Source organism: Myotis davidii, unplaced genomic scaffold, assembly GCF_000327345.1.
Source record: "Myotis davidii unplaced genomic scaffold, ASM32734v1 scaffold1755, whole genome shotgun sequence".
Classification (NCBI taxonomy): domain Eukaryota; kingdom Metazoa; phylum Chordata; class Mammalia; order Chiroptera; family Vespertilionidae; genus Myotis; species Myotis davidii.
Genome location: NW_006286225.1, coordinates 114,218 through 133,332, shown reverse-complemented (window position 1 = coordinate 133,332; position 19,115 = coordinate 114,218). Strand labels below are relative to the sequence as shown.

Below are 19,115 nucleotides of genomic sequence, written 5' to 3'. Positions count from 1 at the left end.
GAACGTTGGAGTCCTCCGTCACTGAAGCAAGCAAGCCTCATGTTCAGTTTAAGCTGCCTGGCTGCCGGCCGCCATCTTGGCTGGCAGTTAATTTGCATGTCGCACTGATTAGCCAATGGGAAGGGTAGCGGTCGTATGCCAATTACCATGTTTCTCTTTTATTAGATAGGATTACTACTAACAATAATGATAGACAAAATTTTTGAGCCAATAATAAGGGCAACAATAATAACAAACATTTATTGTTCACTTGCCTCATTATAGAGACAGTGCTAAGGGCTTTGCTTACATTATCTTTATAATAAGTCTTAACTAAGCCACCATTAATGATGCCAGAATCTTCTGTTATATGGCAGGTCAAGATTCCAGCTTGTAAAATCAGGCTTTAATTCAGTTCTTTGACTTTGTACCAATAGTCCTCAAACATTTTGGTCTCTAAATCCCTTTACACACTTACAAATCAGGATTAAAGAGTTTTTGTTTATGTAGGTTCTATCTATTGGTATTTCTGTACTAGAAATTAAAACCCAGAAATTTAAAAAACTGATTATGTGCTAATTAAAACTGGTCATGTGTTTTATGAAAGATAACTGAATCTTCAAAAAAAAAAGGAAGAGAAGTGACTTTTTTATTTTTTGCAAGTCTTTTTAATGTCTGGCTTAATAGAAAATATCTAGATTCTCATATCTGCTTCTGCATTCTATCTGTTGCAATTTGTTGTTTTGGTTGAAGTATATACAGGAGAACCAGCCACATGCAGATAGGTAAATGGATCAGGGAAGATTATTTTAATAAAGACTTTTCATAAAATTAAGAGTATTCTTCTTTGATACTAATCCAAACTCTACAAGTGGTAGTTTCTTAAAGTTTAGGTGACATGTGGAATCTGAAGTGTATCAATGTACACTAATAAGGGTAAGTGTTATAAGTTTTGAAAGGTAAAAAATAGTGCAACCAGCTGAATCATGAGTAGACTTATTTATGCCTTAATTACTTCAATAATGTCCTTCAAACCTGAGACAAAGAAGAGACCAATGATTATTTCCTCCCCATAGAGAGGATGGAGCTGTCTCTGAAGTCACTGAGAGCTCTGGAATTAAATAAATATGTCTGTGGTCCTAAAGTTAAATATGCTCTCTTCCCCTTGAATACATTGAAATAAATAAGTACATGGGTATGGTGGGTGCTTTCTTAAATTTTTCCTCTGACCATTCTGTTTAAAGGAACTTTTTATATATTTACTTGGGATAAAATATGTTCTATTTTCTAAAAATGAAGAAAGGGCCACTTTAGTCTGGTCACTGAGATCACAAATCCTTATTTGTTTATTTGTGAACTATGAAACTGCATGCTTCTTCTTTTTATAAACTAAGCACTAACATGAATAAGAAATACATTTTTGCAGCATTTGCTTTTTTTCTTCTCTTTTATTAGTATGCTTTAATGGTGCTCCTATTGCTTTGCTAAACAGTGAGATCATTTTATTTCTACTTGAAGATATTGCAAGAGTCTTGTCTACATGTAAACTTTCAACCTATTAACTTGCATTATGTTTCCATGCCAGTAAGTCATTCCTAATGATTCACATTGACTTTAATACAACTTTATTTCTTGAGGGTGGAGAGGGAATATTTATATATTTATATATATATCATTTTATTGGGAGAAATATTTTACTTGTAAATAAATCTATTCCATATGATTTTTTTGTGTAAAGTAACAAGTTAAACTCTTTTACAAGAAGTAGAATAGTCATCATGATTTCTCTGAATATAGTTGATTTTCATTTTAGACCATTAAGAGATCCACCCCAAATTTTTTGTTTAGATTCTTCTTTCCAATGTGTGTAAGGGTGCGGGGACAGATAGAATAGAGTTATAGAAGTTTCACAAAAAATAAACTTACAGTAAAGCATTGGTTCCCCTCCACCTTGTTTTGTTCTTAACTAGTACCAGCCACATCAGAGCCAGAGATAAATCCATTTGAGTTATATGCCAGTCTGATACATTTGTGGTGGTGATAGCCGTTTTTTGTTCGCCCAAGACCCAAGATTTTATATAGTGTATTTTAACAATGCAACTCCAAGTATCAAAAAAAAATGTTGAAATATCCCAACCTTAGGAAAAAAACAAATGTATCAACATTAGGAACTGTTCCAGAAATAATTCATTGAGGGGGAGGGGAGAGAATTTATGGGAACAGAGCCATTACATTTTTTACTTTAAAACTTTATCGATTTTAGGAAGTTAGATTACCTTACATTTGAGCTCACATTTTAAAAAAGAAAATAAAACTTTATGGCTAGTCAAGAAAATATGATCACTGACACCAAATACATAGTATCTTTTCCAACACCGATTATCCAACTCTGATTCCCTGACACCAACTGTGTCTTACAACTCAATCCCATTGTGACACTAACTACTCAGAGTCATCATCAGACTCTTCAGGTTGAAGGGCTCAGTCCCACAAGACTGCCCTCACTTCAGACATGGACCACCAGAACGGGGGCCCCTGGTTACATGACTTCTGTCTGACTTAACTACAGATTCAAGGGTACTCACAACCTGCTCTGACTCTAGTTTGATAATTTGCTAGAACAACTCAGAGAACTCAATAAAATGCCATTCTTAATATTACAGTTTACTATAAAAGATAAAAATGAACAGCCAAACGAAGAGGTACATGGGGTAAGGTCAGAAGGGTCTGGAGCACAGGAGCCTCTGTTCCCATGGAGTTGGGGTGCATCATCCGGCCAGCACATGGATGTGGTCACTAGCTTAGAAGCTCTCCAGTCCCCTGTGTTTAGGGGTTTTTATGGAGGTTCCATTGTAGGCACAATGGCTTAAATTACTGGCCATTGGTGATTGAACTCGGTCTCCAGCCTTTCTCCCCTCTTTGGAGATGGTGAGAGGAGGCAAAGGGCTGAAAGTTTCCTCCTATCACAGCTCCATCCTGAAGCTATCTAGGAGCCTACCAAGAGTCACCTTATTAGCATAAACTCAGGTATGTTTGAAAGGGGATTGTCAAGAATAACAAAAGATGCTCCTGTTACTCTTATCACTCAGGAAATTCAAAGGGTTGTAGGAGCTCTGTGCAAGGGACCAGGAACAAGACCAAATACATGTTTTAGTATACCACAACTGGGTTTCCTCTAAGTGGAGAAGAGGTTACGGAGGGAGGGCAAGGGCAGAGATTTTCTCTGTCATGCTGAACATTCCTGAATCTCTTCCCTAGCCACATCCAACATTCAGGTATCTATTGCTGCATATCATTATTACCCCCCAAACTGGCTATAAACAACAAACAATTATCTCACCATTTTGGAGAAACAGGAATCTGTGCATAGCTCAGCGGGGTGCCTCTGGATCAGTGTCTCCCATGAGGGGTCAGTCAAGCTGTTAGCAGGGCTCCCGTCTCACCTGAGTGGAGCGTCCCCTCCCAAGCTCACACATGAGGTTGTTGGCTGACCTCTGACCTCACCACTCGGACCTCTCCCAAGGGCTTTCACGGTATGGCAGCTTGCTTTCCCCAAAGAAAGTGATCCAAGTGAGAGAGAACAAGAAAGACCCCCTGGAGATGGAAGCCACAGTCTTTTTATGACTTGGTCTCAGAAGTGATATCCCATTAATTCTGCCCAATTCTGTTAATTAGACATGTCATTCACTCCCGTCTGCACTCAAGCACAGGGCATTGCACAAAGGCATGAATACCAAGAGGTGGGATCATTTACACCTATCTTAAAGGCCACCTACCACACTCACCCAAACATAATTAATTGGACCTGGTGAATGCTAAGAGCCACAGGACAACAGATGAGAAAGGAAATTATAAAGACATTGATCTGGGTGGTTTGCCACTTTTACTTTCTAAAGCTTCTCCAAAGCTTTGCTCAAAGTATTCTCGTTGCTCAAAACCTATTTAATTTTATTGGCAGTGTCTGGACTTCAGCAAGAAAGCTGTATGCAATCAAAGATGTGAGATCCCAATAGAAGGAAATCAGTTTAACTTTACTTACTTACTGTCAATTGGTAACAGTCTCACATGCCCATCTCTTTAAAGGGTGAACCCGGTTTCATTGGCCCTCAAGGGGAGCCAGGCTTGCCAGGCTTACCGGGGACAAAGGTGAGTGGAATCTTTCTCTTCCTTTCTTTCTGAATTTTTCTGTCATAAAATTTCTGTCCATTGTGTTGAAAGAAATAGGGGGTAACTTTACTATTTCGGTGACCATACCTGTTTGCCTCATAAAGAATAAAAGCAGCCTGTCACCCATTCTAACACTTCTAATGGAGGCCCCGTATTAAATAGAGTAACAGGAAGTTAATGTTAGGAAGCCTTGGGCAAGACAACAGGAAGGTGGGATATATTAGTTGTTCCACTTGTCCCCCAAATTGCTCCTAAATTGATGTGGTGCTATTAGCTTCCTGGCCATATGGAAAAGTGGGGGAATTCTGAGGAGGGGAGATAGAACTCATCAACTCCTCCTCCTTATCGCTGATTTTAGGACAAACTTGTAAATCAAACATTATTATTATTCCCACATCACTCCCTAGATTTCAAGGAGTACTGATGTCATAGAGATTCCTAAGTGCCTCATCCCAAAAGGATCCATCCAGAATAACGTTTGCAGAAAGATCCTGTAATGAAAACCATCTCATGATCTTCCATTTGGCAACCCTAGAGAGGGCTCTAAAAGCACAGTCTATATGCCGCCAAATAAAAAATTATGCTGCTGCGGATACAGTCAGGCCTATCGTTCTCTTTTTATCTACCCAGTAAGACATTAAAATGTACAGCTCTGAGGAACTTTACTCATGACAGAGTCATGAATCAAAGGAGGGGCAAAATTAAATCAAACTACATTTTTTTTTTTTTAACCCATAGCCGCCTTTGCCTCCATGTGTATTGCATTCACCAGAAATAAACCAGGCTGATTTCCGGGAGCCAGAGAAATGTGTTCGTGGTCTGTTCTGACAGAGGCGTCCTCATTCCCGCTGCTCAAGAGAAAATAACTCTAATCCCAGTAAATGGAAACTATGCGTGGCCCAAGGGGGCACTGGGTCGAATGTATGCAAAATTGCTGTTTTTTCAAGCAATTTCATTTTCACATAATGAGCTGTCAGGCTTATTAACAAAATATGAGGAATGCCTGCTTTAGCCTGAACAGACTCACACAGAAACACACTTTCTGGGAGAGAGGGGAAGTGGTGGGGGGAGAGAGTTAGGGAGCATTCTGTGTTCATATAATGTGTTCATATAAGAGCCGGTGTACTCACTCAGGCTTCAGCCTCAGAGAAGGAAGGCAGCCTGGTTATAGGCTCAAAGCTCTGCCTGGTCGGTGCCTCAGAGAACCAGGCCGGAGCTAACTCATCTCTAAATGTTGGTGGCATTTGGTTTGCTAAGCAAGGAAATATAGAAGAAACACGGGCCGTAGAGAGGGGAGGTCAGCCCTAAATGTCTCCTCTATGGTTCACCGATGTTAAGCTATTCCACAGTTTCAAAAAAGACCCAGATGCGGGGCCTACACTCACCATTAATTACTGCTCATGAGGGACCCAGCCTGATTTTACAGACCAGATCCTCTTATCACAGACACTACTCTGAACTCCCAATAAAAATGAGGAATGTTCTGGACCTGTTTTGTATTTCTACAAGAAGGGATGTAGGTAGGATATTCATTTTATTAACAATATTGTGAAGTTTATTTTTCAGCTAAATTGCCTATCATACATGAATCTGGTATCATAACGGAAAAGTCATGATGATTTAAACATTTCCTCCAGCCAAACACTAGATTTTTTCCCAGTTGTTTAGGCAATCTGGTTTTGGCCCACTCAATTCAGATTAAAAATATAAATTAATCTGTGTTTTACCCCCCAACACAGTGAAGAGAAATCATAATGAAGGAAGGTGTGTGATGGCATTTAAAAATCTGTTTATGCATTGCTGTGTCCTCAGCATCTATGTCAGTCCTGGGAGAGACCTACAGCAGTCTAAAGAAATGTAGTGTTATTCTCAATAATTTAGAATACTTTGCGTGATACTGTTTATTCGTTAATCCAAGAATTTTTTTTTGCCAGACTTTTTTTTAGTACTTGAGAATGAAAACTAAATGCAGCAAAAATGGTCTCTATTCTCCCGAAGCTTACCTTCCAGTGTGTGTGAGGAAGGGTGGGAGGAGAGAAAGAAGTGAACAAACAAATTATGTAAATCTAGAAAGTGACCAGTAACCAATTAGGGGCATTGTAATTTTTTAAAGTGATTCTAGGTAAAGATATAGCCACTCCACTCCTATGGTATATAACAGGTAAATGATTTTCTAAGCTTTCTGTTTTGCCCTGAAACAAGCTTAGTTTCTAATATAGTTACTATTTTAGAATTCTGCAGTAAAATATTAAGAGAAATGCCAAATATGGTACTTTTTAAAGATAAAAATTCCATATGTCAACAGAAGTGCTTCAGTCTCTAATCCCTGGGGAAGCTCTCAGAGCATCTTTCCCATCTGCTGCATCCCTCAAGTGCCTGCCTTCCTCCCACCTTCTGCACTGTCCCACCCCCGTTGGTTCATGCCGAGCAACCTCCTGAGTTTTCTCTCATGCCTGCACTGCTCTGTCCCACCTCGCCTGCAAAATCATAACAGCTTCCCAGAGAGGGCCTGATACAGATAAAGGTCTTGGAATTTAAAGCCCTGTATCACCCAGCTAACACCAGACTGAATTCACAACCTGTTTGAGTACTGAATGCTGCCCATCGTGCGGGAAGCCAGACAGTCTACTGTGCTCAGGGAATATAAAACGGCGGCGTCCTCCTGGAGGGCGACTTGGCAAACTTCTAATATGTTCATACTTTTTGACACAGCAATTCCACAACTACACATTTTTTCATTAGAAAATGGCCAGAGATGTTCAAAGGATCACATACAAAAATATTTCTACAGAAGGTGAAGATGGAGCACAGTTTTAAATTATTGCTCTTCCTTTTAAAAGCTTGGTGACTTTGAGAAAGTTACTTACCTCTCTGAGCTTCAGTTGCCTCCTCTGTAAGACTGTGAATACTAACGCCTTTCTCATCTGCCCTGTGGATTACATAGGATAAAGCATGTGAAGTGTCTTGTGCAGTTCCTGCACTCATTAAGGGCATAGTCATAAGCAGCAATACTTATAAAATACAACCTACTCATCCTTCAGGACACGACTTGAGTCTCACTCTCAGGGGGTCAGTTTGGACCATTAAAAACCCCAGGGGTTTCTTCTTCTCTCATATATGGCCTGATGCTACTCCTGAATTCTTAATTGTTTTGTTATGTGGACCTTGTCTAAGTAGGTCATTAGCTCCTTGGGGGCAGTGGCCATATTCATACTTCACAGAGCTGTGGAGAAAGTAAAGCAGTAATACCTATGTGTCGTGTACTACATTTATAAGTTATGAGATCAGTACTATAATTTTCTGTATTTTACAGAGGAAACGGGGGCTTCGGGGACTTAACTAACTTGCCTCAAAACCCAGAACTGATAAATAACAGACCCAGGATGTGGGATTACAAGAAGCCTGGCCACTATAAGTGATAAGTTATGGCCATTACAAAGCCTTAACCACTTTGCCATGCTGCATCCCGGTAATACTGAGAAAGTGGCTGCAGAATGAAAACTATGTCTATTCCTGACTTGAGGCATCATGATGGCCCTTATCAGGTCCATTTAAGGGTTTTCTATTTACTTATGTAGGTGTTTGACAGGCATTTACCAATTCATGTCTTTATCTATCAAGTGGAAGTGATAATGCAATGGATTGAGCAGTCATTTGATTAGATAATTCATGTTGCGATTAATACAGTGCTGGATACAGGATAAATACATGGCAATTATATGCTTTCTTTAATTTTATTCAACTTACTTATTAATCTACAGGTACAAGCTGGGGATAGGGGGAGAGAGAGGAGGGTTGCCATTTACGGTTTTGCATTTTGTGACAGGGTGAGCGAGGGGAGGCAGGGCCTCCTGGAAGAGGTGAGCGAGGGGAGCCTGGAACTCCTGGACCGAAGGTCAGTTATTCTTACGTTGGAAAATAAGAATTCTTTGGTTTGGAAATGTGTGCCTCTTGATTTATAACATAAAACTAAAGTTTAAAATTCCTCAAATGTTAATTTATTGAAATACACATCAATTGGTTCCTTTAAAAAATGAATTTTACAATTTAACTTTCCTAATTTTCTCTCTTTTCGGTGAACAAACGTAATAACACATCCAAATGTAAAGGGGCAATTATTGTCGTTAACACATTGTCACTCAATGGGTATTGAAACGTATGAGGACATGTTGATATGTGTTGTATTTAGTTTTGATAGTAACTTGATGATAACACCTTGAAATTTATTTGACTGTTCAATCTTTATTCCTCTAAACTTCCTGCAAACTAATATGGTAACACTTTATTTTAATAGCCCATCCTAGATACACAGGAAATGATTTACTCTTTGATGAAAAGGAAATTTATGCAAACACTATTGAGACTAATGAGAATCATTCACAGAGCTCTTCCCAGCCACTGGTGGGAGGGCAGTCTTCAATTATAGTGGAATTCAGGTTGACAGGGAGACCAGGGAATGAACCAGTGATACTGTGATGATATTTATGTGTAGTCTTTTAATAGCCAACATTACATAGAGCCATATATTATGGCAGTTAAAATGAAGTGTTTCCATTTTTATGTCACTGATCATTTCTTTTCTCTGTTCTTATATACTCTGTCTCTTTTCTCTTTTTCATCTTCACATTCTCCTGTAATAGGGGAAACAAGGTGAATCAGGAACTAGAGGCCCAAAGGGGTCAAAGGTCAGTAACCAGACAATCATTTTAATGTTACATGAGGCCTTCAGGAGCTGTGCTTTTGGCCTCTTCCACAGAGAACCATGTTTTAAATTAAACTCTTCCAATAATTTCATCCCTATGATGATATTTCAGAGCAATTGGTTTGTTTCATCTTGTTTGTTTTTGTGTGTTCCTGTGTTTATGGCTATTCTTTAAGGCAGCGGTTCTCAACCTGTGGGTCACGACCCCTTTGACGGTCGAACGACCCTTTCACAGGGGTTGCCTAAGACCATCCTGCATATCGGATATTTACATTACGATTCATAACAGTAGCAACATTACAGTTATGAAGTAGCAACGAAAACAATTTTATGTTTGGGTCACAACATGAGGAACTGTATTTAAAGGGCCAGAAGGTTGAGAACCACTGCTTTAAGGGAAGTTTTATTTCCTTTTTCATAGAATAGTTTCTTTGGAAAAAATTAAGTACTGTACCTAATTTAACTTATATATGGTATAATCTTATTTTTCATTTCCTGGCTATCTTTGTGACAAATATTCCAATTATACTTTGCTTTTTAAAAAAGTCTTCACCATAGGTTATGTTTAGAGAGAGGAGAGGAGAGGGGAGGGGAGAAGAAACATAGATCAGTTGGCTCCTATATGCACCCCAACCAGGGATTGAATCTGCAGCCTAGGGGTGTGCCCTGATGTGGAATTGAACCCATGAAACTTTTTGATGTATAGGATGACACCCCAAACAATTTAGCCACCTGTCCAGGGCTACTGTGCTTTTAAGTTAGTTGATTCCTTTCATTGCATTAAAATTTCACCACCAATTGAAATTCTTTTCTGTACCATGTTCTTTATAATATTTGCTGTTATCTATACATTGTTAGCAGAATCATGTTATTTAAAATGCTATTAGCTAATAATATGGGAAATTGGTACAGAAATAAAGAAAACAGAGCAGAAATTATTCTCTATTCTCTCAATGTAATTATTATGGGTCAATGTGGATGGATAAAAATTATAATCCTTTTTCTTGTTTCTCTTCATTGGTCCTTACCCAGTTTATAGGAATATATAGAAAGATATATCAAAATGCTTTGAATTCCATTTAGACAAAGGTCTCTATAAATTTAAGGTTGTTTTAAAGAACCTTCAAATCTACACAGGTTCAAATCTCTTCACTGTTTCTGTTGAGACTTCTGAGAATTTTGAGTGTTCTCAGAGTGATATGGATGCAGTTTGAGACGTGGACTATTCCTTGTGTCTCTGCAGGTGGGGTAATAACACCATAAGTGGAACTTCAGAGGTTTTTCATTTAGCATTTAAAAAGACCAGAGAGCTGGGTTTGCCCTGCCCCTGACCTTCAGCCCTGCCAGCCAGTCCCAGCTAGCTGCTGTCCACTTCAGCACCTCTGTGTTAAAATGCCTGTACCCACGGGAAAACTCTTCCTCAAACCTCCATCATCAGAGGAAGGCCTACCTGGTGACCTTTCCCTGCTGATTCTCCCAGAGTGAGCTCTCCGTGCCTTCCCTGTCTCGATTATTTACACATTACCTCTCAGAGGAAAGACAACCAACGTGGTTGGCTCTTTTTTCCTTTGCCCCAGTTTTCATATAAAGGCAAAAACACAGCTCAGTCTGAGGGGTAACACTGTACACTGGGTGTCATGGAAACCACTTGCTTTGCTTTTGAAGATCCCAGGTGAAAGAGCTAACATATACATTGTTGTTCCAAGATAGTCTCTTATCTGAAAGGGGATTTTAATTCACTGCAAGATGTATCTTAAAGAAGCATTTGCCACGTAAGTGATTATTGTAGTTGTCATTTTGTACTTCAGAAGTTTGTAATAAGGGTGCTGCTGTATGGTATTAAATACATCCTTAGATCTGGGATATTTCTAGACTGTTGGTCCTCCTATTAATTAAGTTTTTTTCTCTTTTCACTGGTGTAAGGGTGACCGTGGAGACAAAGGAGACTCTGGAACGCTGGGACCAAGGGTGAGTGTGTCTCTCCTCCCAGTTTTTGTCCCATATGCCTCCACATGCCCAGAATTAAAGTATGGATCTATGTGGCTTTTCACAAGGCACCTCGACTACTAATGCCCAATAATAGTACCAGAGGTAGACTAGTGTAATTTTTATTGATACCCTCCTTTCATATTATTTTCAATTTCACTTACAAGTAGCAATGAGTGTATAGATTCTAACACATAAAATGAGCTCAAGAGAAGAAGGTCTAAAGAACTCTTGATCTACCGTCCCTCTACTAAACCAGCAATAGCAAGTCCATAATCATCCAGCTAGTAGAATTTTCCATTTTTCTCAAAAAAAGCAACCACTCCTATTTTCAGAGCCTTTTGTTAAGCACGGGCAAGGAATTAGGGCATAACTAATGGAAATTCAGTGGCAGAGCCAATGAGTAGGATAGAAATTTTAAAGATATTTGTCTTCTTTGCATTCCCTCTTTGGTTTTATTTCAATAGAACTCTATTCCTGTTGGGAAAACCAGGAGCTTCCTCAGAACAGTGCTCTATCTTCTTAAAGAATGAGGAAGCAATCTTTGCATTGTAAATGACCAGAAAGGGTTAGGGTTGCTTTAATAAATATGGATAAAGCCAATGAATGTTTACAAGTTGAATCAGATTAGCCTACATTTTATAATTTTCAGAAAACAGTTTCAGAGATTGACTCAGACCTATTTTTTATTCATATTTCCTATCTTTAACATGCACAAACAAGGAAGTTAGCAATGGTTCACCTCCTATGAAATAAGGACAAAATTCAAACATGACTATGTATTCTAAAGTGCGGTTGTGCCTTAGCCAGGAATTGTTGGTCCAAGAGCTGCAAGTTACTAATTCTGTTTTTGCCAAAGCCCCTTCTATATCCCAGCCTAACCCACATTATTTCCTGTTGGTTGGTTTTTTTCATAGGGTCCACCTGGTCAAAAGGGGGATCAAGGAGCCACAGAGATCATAGACTATAATGGCAACCTCCATGAAGCCTTGCAGGCAAGTGACTGCTCCCTGCCACAGACAGTGACACTGATGAGCATAAATATCAGCTTCCATACCCCCCAAGGATTCCAGAGGGCTCCACTGCTCAAACCACACTCTCTTCCTGTTCTGAACCCGTCCCCTTCTGCTTGCCCCAGTTCATCCTCTTTATTTCCTAGCATTTTCAATCTTCCCTTTCCTTTGTAGCTTCAGAGATGTGTAAGTCTTACCTGGCTTAAACCTTGTGTTTGTTTCACCACAAAGCAAGCCAAGCAAAGCAATGAAAAGCCCTGAGGTTCTGGAGTTGAAGATGCCTGGGTTCAAATCTCAGCCCTTTTGTTTACTAAATGCATGACCTGGGCCTCAGTTTTCTCTAAAATGAGGACAGTTGTAGTATCTACCTGATAGGGTTGTTGTGAGCTGCAAATGGCTAAATGCCTGGCATTGAATAAGTCCTCTATGGGTGTTTCTTATTACTGCTACCATTCAATTCTTTTTCTTCCATTAAGTGGAAACCATAGACTGTGTGGCATGTCTCCATCACTTTGCATCCTATTCATCCTTTTCATGCCTAGACTCCTGCATTCTAGCCTCTCTCACCAGTCTGTTGTAACTTCTCCTATAAAGGTCACTAATAGCCTCTAGGTCAAGCACGTTGTACTTATCACCCTTGACTTTTCTGTGATGTTTATACTAAACCACCTTCCTCTTCTGAAACTTTTTCTTCCTGGTATCTCTGATCCTCTACTCTCATTTCTTCTAGTTTTTGTCTTTGATGGATCCACTCTATTTTTGTATTTCCAGTTTCTCTGTCCATTCCCTAATTTTTGGTATCCTCAAGTCTCTGATCTTTTCTTGGCACATCACTCCATGTTCTTCTGTGTTATGGCTGCTTCCAAATCTTTCACACCGTGTCTGATCTGCATACACTTCCAGCTGCCTAGGAATATTTCCTCCATGGGTGCACAATTGATTATCAACTTCCAAGACACAAAGTTAAACTGGTTACCGAAAGGGAAACCACCTACCAAGTGATTCCCTTTCTTAACTTACCAGTTTCTGTTAATGATACCACAAGTCTTTGAATTTCTTGATAGAAACTTTAGAGTTATTTTTTAACTATCCTTAGCCCTTCACCCATTATATCTCACCAGATGCTACTGTTTCTTTCTTTCAAACTATCTGTGAGGTTGCCCCATTCTATCCATTCCCCACCAAGTCCACATCCTATTTATTTCAGGTCTAACACTGCAACAAGCCCTCAGCCAACTCCTCTGCCCTTGTGCCTCCTTATTCTTCTAATCCATCCTGTACATCACACAATTTTCATAATTTTTACTATTTTGGTGGTTTCAATCTTCTCAGAAACCTAAATGGACCCCCTCGCCTACTCTATCAAGCTCAAATTTCTCTACCTGACTTTAAAGATTCTATATTCATCTGTTTCCTATACAGAATTTTCTATTTTTCCAGAACACATTTTCCCCTGAAGTGGTCCTATTGATCCTATTTATAAAAATCCTCCACTTTTTGCCTGGTTCATCCCATTCTTCTTTTCTTTCTTTTATCCGTCTGAGTCCTTTCCAACAATGCACTGCTGCCCCCCAGATGAGATCCTCCTCTTTTAAACATTAGCGGTCAGGGCCCAGTAGTTTAATTATTCTTTAAATCACATAAGTTATTTAATCTTGCTGCTTACCTGACTGGAAGTTACTTGGTGATGGGAAATCTGTCTTGTACTTACTCTGTATCCTCCAACATGCCTGACACAGGTCTGGGCATACATATTAAATAAAGTCATTGGGTGAATGAGTGAGTATACTTATCTCATATGTACAATCCATTTGTTTGCTTGAAAGACTCAACAGTTGTCTTAAATATTTGCTATTTTCTATTTGTTTGGGGTTTGTTTCCTATCCTCATGACTTCACTAACATTCTCTAATTATTGTAGGCCTTCATTCCTATGAGTCTTTCGCTACAACTACCATTTTTTCCAGAATCTATGTTCAGCTCAGCCTACTTTTTCTGGTCTTTTCATTGGTACGTGTAAAAAAAAAAGAGAAATGGAACAAGAAGGTTAGTTAGGTACACTTACTATGTTTTCAAAGTTTTTACTTATAAAATATAGGGACACTTCTTAAACTTAATTTATTAACAATGTTGTAACTTTCCCTTATACTGCTTCCCATGGCACCATAATTCTTACTACAATCTTTAAGAGATATCCATTGTCTTACCTTCCAAGAACTGCTCCAATATTGTTGGCCATTTTTCTAAAAAAAAAAAAAATTGTAAAAGAGGACTTTTAAAGCATTTTGTGCATGAACAGGGCCTGGAATGGAACAATTCCTATCTCAAGAAATTCAGACTTATGGTACCATTAACAGAAACTGATTAGTTAAGAAAGAGAATTATTTAACCTCAAACTAAAATCTCTGTTTTGATCTCCCCTCTACTACTAAGTAGCTAAGTCATTTTAGAGAAATCAGTGTAGCTATACTTCATTGATTGCATCTGGAAAATGAGGATTTGATTAAATAGATTTTTTTCTAAGAGTCTTTAGATTCTAACATTATACTTAGGATTATTTTCTGAGCTCCTGAACCCTATCTGCTGGTGTGCCTGAACACACTGTATTTTATTAAAATTGTGACACCTGCATCTTGATATGAAAGAATATCTGTGCTGTTTCTTCTTCTCAGCATGAGTTCTATATGACTGTAAACAAGTCAATATTCATCATAATCAACTGTTTCATAGTTATGTCTCAACCTCTAAAGTTTTATTATTCTTATGGGCAACTATATGTTGTGCTTATAAATAGTTTATAGTGCCATTTTTTCACTTCAAAACTATTTATTTGTTTTTCTAATTATATACTCCAGTGGATAAGAGTCCCTTAAAAAAATGAACTAAACTAAATAGCCATTAGACTGAAAGGAAATAGTAGACATTTATTCTTCTAATTCTCTACCCAATGTTGGATTTTCACAGTTTTGTTTCATTTTACTATTGCCTCCTCTAAAAATTCTGCAAAAAAGTCTAGGGTAATTAGATAAATATGAGTATTTTACAGTTATAAAAACATCACATTATAAATATTTTACTGTTGCCTCAATTGAAATGTGTTATTTATGTGAACATTTGCCATAAGCCATTACTTTTATTTAAGGTGGTTGCATTTCCACAATTTGCAGTAAAATTTCCCCATTTCCTACTCAAGCTTTTAAAAGTCCTCAATAGCATTCAAACTAAACCTGTTCTCTGGTGTAAATCATGGGTGATGTTAAGTGTGTATCTTTGTCAGAAAGGAAAGGAAATAACCTCTAATTCTAAAGTGATTTGCATAAGTATCTCAGGGAATAAGTCACTAAGCAGCCTGCCAATCTTCAACCAATTTAGTCATTCTAGCTCATGCTTCCCGTTTCCCATCATGCCTCACGAATGGCATGCCTTTCTTCTTTCCTACAAACAGCATTCTGGCTTTCAGGTGATAACTGAACTTCAAGCGAGAATCCTGCTGAGCATGTGTACCCTTAACTTAGAAGAGCCAGATACAAGAAGTCCAACATGAGCAAACATCTTTAGGACGTTCCTTTGTGTCTGCACACTGGTGTTTCAGGATGGCAGTAAAAACTCTGGTTTTGAGAACTTAGCTTAGTGTTTTGTCATTTGTTCTTCTATGAACTGGGTGGAACCTGCCCTTTCCTATATAACTTTTAGGTCTCACAAATACAGTTATTTAACAAGATAATTTAAAACCCATCTGTTAGATAGTTCAGTTACCATTGATAATACTCTTTTATTATGCACCTCATTATAAAACATGCTGTTATCTTTAAATTTATAAAAGAACTAGTTTTGTGTTTAGATAAAAAATGAATTATAGGCACCTGAAGGAAAACCTTCAAGGGTTCAATTTTTAAGTTCATTTCCTTTTCTAAGGCCTTATCACTCTGTTTTCTTTTTTTTTTAATTTTATTTTTTATTACAAAGGGTATTACATATGTGTCCATTTTTTCCCCCCACCCAAGACAGTCCCCTAGCCTCCCCTATCCCACAGTGTCTTATGTCCATTGGTTATGCTTATATGCATGCTCACTCTGTTTTCTAGTTAAAATTGCAATGTGTAATTGGAAGGCAATGACAAGAAAATATTTTTACTCTATAATTTTCTAGCAGATTTTTTAAAATGACTAATTTACCTATAGAAACGAAGAAATGGCTTTCTCATAATCCTAAATTTGACTCTTGCTTTAGATGAATTCCATATGAATAAAGTACCTGGTATCTGTTTTTGGATTCCGGTCTAGGGCACATACTTTGGTTGCAGGCTCCTCCCCAGTCCAGGCCTGGTTGGGGCACGTGCAGGAGGCAACCAGTCAATGTGTTTCTCTCACATCAGTATTTCTCTCTGTCTTTCCCTCTCTCTTCCACTCTCTCTAAAGATCAATGGAAAAATATACTTGGGTGAGGATTAAAAAAAAGTACTGATTGATTTTCTCCTACTATGTTTTCTCTGAAGCTGTAATGACCATAACAGATTTTATCACAGAGTACAAACTTGAATATGTATACGCATGCATAAATACATTGTTTTCTAAGGAATAATGACATCATGTCACTAAAGCCACAAGTGATTGAGGTATGATAGATAGTGTTAAGATTATCTTTTCACAACAACAATAATAAAAAACAGCAACAACAACCTACATCAGAAATTGGAATGGAGTATTAGTGGAAAGCAAAGGGATGGTGCTAAACTGGAAGTCACAAGTTTCCGTGCAATTGGATAATGTTCCTCTATTGGGATTGGAGTACCCAATGGAGAATGTTTGCCCTTCTTTGGTTGCATACATTGGTTATAGGTCCTATGCAACATTTAGCACAAAACATAAATTAGAAAAGATTAACACAAAAATGATCCTAGATTAGGGGTCAAGTGTTTTAGAGATTTGTACTTTCAGAGGATACATTTTGTTACAGAACTCTAGCACTTTACATTAAGAAATTAGATGAATCCCATGTCAGCTTCTATCTTTACTGGTAGACATGGTACAAACTAAAAGAGAAAAAAATACCACTTACACAATTAGATTGTTCAAGTTTTCTCTAGTTCAGTGGTTCTCAACCTTCCTAATGCCGCAACCCTTTAATACAGTTCCTCATGCTGTGGTGACCCCCAATTTCATTGTTACAAATTGAACATAATTAAAGCATAGTGATTAATCACAAAAACAATATGTAATTATATATGTGTTTTCTGATGGTCTTAGGCGACCCCTGTGAAAGGGTTGTTCAACCCCAAAAGGGTCGCGATCCACAGGTTGAGAACCGCTGCTCTAGTTGAAGTATTCTAGAAGATCTAGAGATCATATGAATGATGAAGTTTCTCAGGTCACAGTTAACTGACAAACCTCTAGTCTGTAATATTTTACTACATAATTTTTTAAAATCAGATGAATTAGCCCTGGCAGGGTAGCTCAATAGATTAGGTTTGGGTTCAATCTCCATTCAGGGCACATGTAGGAGACAACCAATAAGTACATAAATAAGTGGAACAACAAATGGTTCTCTCTCTCTCTCTCTCTCTCTCTCTCTCTCTTTATTCTTCTTTCTCTATAAAATCAATTCTTTTTAAAAATAAGTAAAATGATAAAATCAGGTGAATTAAAATTTTGCTATTTTTTTCCGTTATCCACAGATTTTTTAAATAAAATTCTAAAAATAATGTTTAAAGGAATCTTTATAACATACTAGTATTCTATTCATTTGAAGATAGGATTATATTCTCTCAGATTCTTGTCAATTCCTTATGAGATATCAGTCTTGCCAAAACATATTCAAAACATTTATTGTTTCAGAAATGTATTACTGTACTTTGGCACACAAAATAGGTAACTCTGTCTTTATCAATACATTTTCCCAACAGAGGATTACCACCTTAACTGTCACGGTAACTCCTATTGCATGATTTCTGTGGTGTGTGGCTTTGTATTTGATGTTGATGCATGCTGCTCATAATGGTACTAATGTAACAATTGTTTTTATATGAGATTTATGTTTTCTTATATAAATAACCTTTTTCACATTTTCCCCAGTTTAACCACTTTGTCTGTTTAGTGAAAAAGTCAGGAAAAAAAGAGTCAATTTTCTTAAAAGTCTTTGGCCTTATCTTAATTACATAGTTTGTTTTTTAGCGTTTGGGCAAGCAATGCCTTTTTTTGGGGGGGGGGGGGAGGAATGTGTCTAGAGGCGCAGATAATATTAATAAGCTAACTCAACCCAAAAAGATGAATGTGAGACAATAGCAATTTTACATTATCTTGCAGTTCAACTCAAAAGCATCTTCAGTATTATTATGGCCTACGTGTTTGTTGATGTTTTTGCATATAAGTAGGTCTGCAACTGGTGAAATTTTCCTCCTTGCAAATCAATATTAGGAAATATTTGATTGTGCTAGAAATTAAGAAAGTGTGTAGTATACTTATTAGAGTATAAAATTTAATACATAGACTTGACTCCCTTTTATAACTTTGTCTTTTCTGGATTTAGGGTCCCCCTGGACCACCTGGACCTCAAGGACTACAAGGGCCAAAGGTTACTCTTTATTTTACTTATTTCCATTTACCACATATGGTGCAGAGAATCCTATATTAAATATTTATATCTTTGAAAATCAATCTTACAAAATGCTGGAGAGCTGAGATCAGCTATATTGCTTAAAGGAGGTAAGAATAGAAATTGAGGTTTAGGTTGAAGGAAAAGGGATCAGAAGAAAAGGGAAATCAGGAAAGAAGGGAAATAAATAGGAATGGCATTCAATTTAGGAGGAAGACATTGAGGAAAAGAGAATATTAAATAAGGGAAAAACAAGTTTTATATAAATTATAAATGTAAAGAAACACTAAATGTGATGCATGAAGAAAGGAAAGTATTTAATTAGAAGAGAAATGAAGGAAAATGTACTCAGACACTAAAAAAGATCCTTCCCTCCAAGTATCCTATATAAAAAGATGTAATATGCAAATTGACCCTCACACCCTCACAAAATGGCTGCCTACGACCAGGCCGGCAGGGGGGTTAGTGAGGACGACCAAATGACTGAACAAGCAGGCTGTGTGGGGTGACCAGGCTGGCAGGAGGGTTAGTGAGGGATGACCAAACGACTGAACAGCAGGCTGTGTGGGGTGGCCAGGCCATCAGGGGGGTTAGTGAAGGATGACCAAAGGACTGAACAGCAAGCTGCGTGGGGCGACCAGGCCGGCGGAGGGGGCAGTTGGGGGCAACCAGGCCAGC

At 38.0% G+C, this 19,115-nt stretch overlaps 1 protein-coding gene across 1 annotated transcript in view; it reads left to right on the top strand.

Moving 5' to 3' along the window:
• The window catches only part of LOC102756642 (collagen alpha-1(XXV) chain), a 209,248-nt gene that overhangs the window by 155,185 nt on the left and 34,948 nt on the right, over nucleotides 1-19,115 (top strand). Inside the window, exons 17-23 of the mRNA XM_015559760.1 lie at nucleotides 4,063-4,125; nucleotides 7,973-8,041; nucleotides 8,787-8,831; nucleotides 10,772-10,816; nucleotides 11,752-11,829; nucleotides 17,749-17,772; nucleotides 18,372-18,416. Coding sequence (XP_015415246.1) covers nucleotides 4,063-4,125; nucleotides 7,973-8,041; nucleotides 8,787-8,831; nucleotides 10,772-10,816; nucleotides 11,752-11,829; nucleotides 17,749-17,772; nucleotides 18,372-18,416 — 369 coding nt within the window. The remainder of the gene's footprint in view (nucleotides 1-4,062; nucleotides 4,126-7,972; nucleotides 8,042-8,786; nucleotides 8,832-10,771; nucleotides 10,817-11,751; nucleotides 11,830-17,748; nucleotides 17,773-18,371; nucleotides 18,417-19,115) is intronic.